The sequence below is a fragment of the Nematolebias whitei genome, chromosome 3 (assembly GCF_014905685.2).
Source record: "Nematolebias whitei isolate Nwh7 chromosome 3, NemWhi1, whole genome shotgun sequence".
NCBI classification, from domain to species: Eukaryota; Metazoa; Chordata; class Actinopteri; order Cyprinodontiformes; family Rivulidae; genus Nematolebias; species Nematolebias whitei.
In genome coordinates, this window is record NC_056500.1 from 2,685,628 (window position 1) to 2,690,432 (window position 4,805).

General features: G+C 45.2%; 1 protein-coding gene across 1 annotated transcript in view; it reads right to left on the reverse strand.

Moving 5' to 3' along the window:
- Positions 1-2,132, reverse strand: part of LOC119430373 (zinc finger protein 436) — a 19,269-nt gene extending 17,137 nt beyond the window's left edge. The window contains exon 1 of the mRNA XM_037697779.1: positions 1,711-2,132. Coding sequence (XP_037553707.1) covers positions 1,711-1,882 — 172 coding nt within the window. The 5' untranslated portion in view covers positions 1,883-2,132. The remainder of the gene's footprint in view (positions 1-1,710) is intronic.
- Positions 2,133-4,805: the final 2,673 nt, after the last annotated feature.

The window sequence follows — 4,805 nt, forward strand, 5'->3', positions numbered from 1 at the left end:
CATTAATTTTTGTGACAGTAATAAAGCAACTGCACTTTAATCATGTGTTGTTTCAAAATGATTCATAATGGATCAGTTCTACTGGAATGAGAGGAACACACTGGTATAGAAAGAAGACAAAGCCCCCCCCCCCGGTTATCGTAGCCAGGCCGGGGGTGATCGGGTCTCTGCTCATGAGGCCCGGTCAGGCTCTCCCCGAACAAAAAAAAAAATAGGTTTGCCTTCCTGTGTTCCTGTAGGAGGGCCCATACGGATCCGGTGTACGGTCCCATTGGCAGTAAAGGCGGGGGCCTTGGCGCTCTGACCCTGGCTCACCAAAGCTGCTCTTGGGACAGGGAATGTGACCTCTCTGGTGGGGAAGGAACCTGAACTTGTGCGTGAGGTTGAGAGGTATCGACTAGATATAGTTGGGCTCACCTCGACGCACAGCATGGACTCTGGAACCGATCTCCTTGAGATGGGCTGGACCATATTCCACTCTGGAGTTGCCCATGGTAAGAGGCGCCCAGCTGGTGTGGGTCTATTAGCCCCCCCAACTTGGTGCCTGCATGATGAAGTTTTCCCCGGTAGAGGAGTGTGTGGTTTCCCTGCGCCTTCAAGTGGGGGAACAGGCTCTGACAGTGGTTTGTACCTACACACCTAACAGCAGTTCAGAGTATCTGGCCTTCTTGGAGTCCTTGGTGGGGGTGCTGGAAGGTGCACCAGCTGGGGACTCCTTTATTCTGCTGGGGGGCTTCAAAGCCCACATGGGTAATGACAGTGTGACCTGGAGGGGCGTGATGGGAGGAACGGCCTCTCTGATCTGAACTCAAGCAGTGTTCTGTTGTTGGACTTTTGCGCTAGTCAAAGTTTGTCCATTACAAACACCATGTTTGAACATAAGGGTGTCCATAGGTGCACGTGGCACCAGGACACACATCGATTATAGTTTGTGGTCATGTCATCTGATCTGTGGCTGTATGTTTTAAACAGAGGAGCTGAAATCACTCATTAACTACAGGTTGAACTAAAATTCATCTGAAATCTGTTTTTAATTAAAACTCTGAACACATTTACCATACCACTTTATTTATAGAGCACTTAAAACAGCTACAAGACCAACCAAAGTGCTGTACAGACAGAACAACAGGTAACACACAAAGCAAAATACAAAATGAAGTAAATCAGAATATAGACATAAAAACGATGCAGATAATGACGACAAACCAGTGTGGAGCATACAGGATCAAAACACAGATCATCTGGTGTTGAAAGCTACTGAATAGTAGTGAGTTTTTAAAAACGGGACTTGAAAACAGAGAGGGAGGGGCCTGTCTGACAAGCAGAGGCAACTCGTTCCAAAGTCTTGGTCCTGCTACAGTGAAGGCCCTGTCACCTCTGCACTTAAGAAGAGTTCCTGGAACTGTGAGGAGCAACTGGTCCGCTGACCTCAGGGAACGTGGTGGGACATACAGTTGTAGCAAATCAGAGATGGGGGGGGGCGACACTGTTCAGTGATTTGTAGACATACAGGAGTATTTTGAACTGGATTCGAAGGTGAACTGGTAACCAGTGCAGTGAGGCCAGAACTGGTGTAATGTGCTCTCTTTTGCCTGTACTGGTTAAAAAATCATTTATGCTTCAAGAAGATCCAAGTTCATTTAAACCGTGTAAACCTGAGCTGGATTAACAGCTTTTTCCCTCCACGATGACAGACCCTGCAGCTCCTACCTGTTGTGTGCAGGTGTGTGTGAGGTTTCCAGCTGATGTCCAGCAGTCTGCGCTGACGATCGATCTCTTCCTCGTACCGGACGATGGTTTTTTCAAACTCTGTGAATATTTCTTCAGCAGCAGCAGTTAGTCGCTCGCTGATAAACTCTCTCAGAGACTGAACTGAAGACATTGTTGCTGCACACACTCAACACATTCACCTCTCACACACACATGAACAGCCACAAACACAGAGCTAACTATGCTAACGCTGCTAGCGCCTTGTTGACTTCCGCTAACGTCAAAAAGACGTTATGACAAAAACTGAGTTAATCTTAGTTCATCTATCAAGATCGTCTACTAAGTGATACAAATAAAAAGAAATCATAAATTAATCGGGTTACGTTAACCAAAAACGGATTATGCTAACACAACTTCAACTATTCAAGCTAGCCATGCTAACGAAGCCAACGCTTTGTTTACTTCCGGTGGTGTCTCGTTGTAACGCTCCGGCAGAAATGGAGTAACGGAGTTTGTCATAATATTTTTTCACGATTAATCACATTTATTACCGAATAAAATACAATTTATTTGTGAACCATTCCATTGTAGATGTGTCTTTATATTTTGGATCATTGTCTTGTTGGAAGATAAATCTCTGTCCCAGTCTCAGGTCTCTTGCAGACTCAAACAGGTTTCCTTCCAGAATGGTCCCGTGTTTGGCCCCATCCATCTTCCCATCAATTCTGACCATCTTCCCTGTTGATGAAAAGCAGGCCCAAACCATGATGCTGCCACCATGTTTGACAGTGGGGATGGTGTGATGAGCTGTGTTGCTTTTACTCCAAACATATCGTTTTGCATTGTGTCCAAACAGTTGGATTTTGGTTTCATGTGACCAGAGCACCTTCTTCCACATGTTTAGTGTCTCCCAGGTGACAAACTTTAAACAACACTTTTTATGGATATCTTTGATAAATGGCTTTCTTCTTGCCACTCTTCCATAAAGGCCAGATTTGTGCAGTGCACGACTGATTGTTGTCCTATGGACAGACTCTCCCACCTCAGCTGTAGATCTCTGCAGTTCATCCAGAGTGATCATGGGCCTCTTGGCTGCATCTCTGACCAGTCTTCTCCTTGTTCCAGATGAAAGTTTAGAGGGACGGCCAGGTCTTGGTAGATTTGCAGTGGTCTGATACTCCTTCCATTTCAATAGGATTGCTTGCACAGTGCTCCTTGGGATGTTTAAAGCTTGGGAAATATTTTTGTATCCAAATCCGACTTTAAACTTCTCCACAACAGTATCTCGGACCTGCCTGGTATGTTCCGTGGTCTTCATGATGCTCTCTGCTCTTTGAACAGAACCCTGAGACTATCACAGAGCAGGTGCATTTATACAGAGACTTGATTACACACAGGTGGATTCTGTTAATCATCATCAGTCATTTGGGACAACATTGGATCATTCATAGATCCTCACTGAACTTCTGGACTGAGTTTGCTGCTCTGAAAGTAAAGGGGCCCAATAATACTGCACGCCACACTTTTCAGTTTTTTATTTGTTAAAAAAGTTTGATACATCCAATAAATTTAATTCCACTTCACGATTGTGTCCCACTTGTTGTTGATTCTTCACAAAAAATAAATTTTATATCTTTATGTTTGAAGCCTGAAATGTGGCAAAAGGTTGAAAAGTTCAAGGACGAATACTTTCACAAGGCACTGTATGTGAATGTTTCTGTAAAGTACCCTGAGACAACATTGTTGTGATTTGGCGCTATATAAATAAACTGACTTGAATTATTCTCATCACTTTGGTTCGGCTATACTTCACACACACAAAGCGTGCGGAGTCGGGCTCTGAGTCAGTTTCAAAACTCCTAAAAACTGGGATCGCACCAGGAGCCTGTGAAGCTGCCTCTCCCGAGAGCGTGGCCCTCTTGACTTCTTGACATTTACGGAGCTCGACTCGCGCCTCCGAAGACAGCACAGCAGTGGCGATTGGGCCTGCTGTGAGAACCGGACCCCACCAAGGAAACCAGGCAGGGCTCGACAGGATCGATGCAGCACCAGGACAGGCGGTTCATCAGGTGATGATTGGCTGAAGATGACGGAGCAGACTGCAAGGCGGGCTTTGATCCTCACAAGGTGGACGGGACGTTTCCCCGGCACCTGGAGCGATGTCTTCGAGTGGGCAGGAGAGTTGCAAGTCAGAAGTAAACAGGTACGTCATCCAGCGGGGGCAGGTCCAGAGCTCCAATTATTGTGGTAAAAAAAGGTGAGGTTGGTGTCAGATAATTGCAGATTTATAAGTTGTTGATGTTCTCAAACGAGTAACGAGTTGATGTCGCCGATGAAGAATGAGAAAAACAGAAAAAACAATCACTGCAGAGGTGGACGGCAGGCCACGTACACCGACGCCATAAACTTCTCCTAAAGTCTTCATGTATTGTCACACTTTAGATATTAACCTTTATTTAACGAGGCAAACCCCAGAGAGAGATCCCAGATCTCTTTCCTCCTGGGCGTGAAAGCAGCCTAACAGGCAGGTTTTTGTACTGTGGGGGGAAACCCCTTAAACTCCACACAGAAAGACCCCAGGCCCAAACCAGGGATTGAACGGTGGATCCTCTTGCTGTGTGGTAACAGTGCTAACCACTGAGCCAAATAATACATGAAGTCCGTCCATCCGTTACCTTTTACTCGCTTATTCCATTTTGTGTCACGGGGGTCGCCAGTGTCCATGTCCAGCAGTCACAGTGTGAGAGGCGGGGGACACCCTGGACATGTCTCCAGTCCATCACAGGGACACATAGAGACAAACAAGACAAACAACCATTCACTCTCACTCACACCTAGGGACAATTTAGAGTTACCAGTCAGCCTAACATGCATGTTCTTGGTCTGTGGGAGGCAGTGGTAGAGAAAGTACTCAAACACTGTACTTAGTAAAAGTACAAATAAACAGACAAAAATGTACTCTAGTAAAAGTAGAAGTACCACATTAACATTTTTACTTAAGTAAAAGTAAACAAGTATTTGCTTTTAAAATACTCAAAGCATTAAAAGTAAAAGTACTTGCTGAATGTATTACATAATGCAATGGTCTACATATC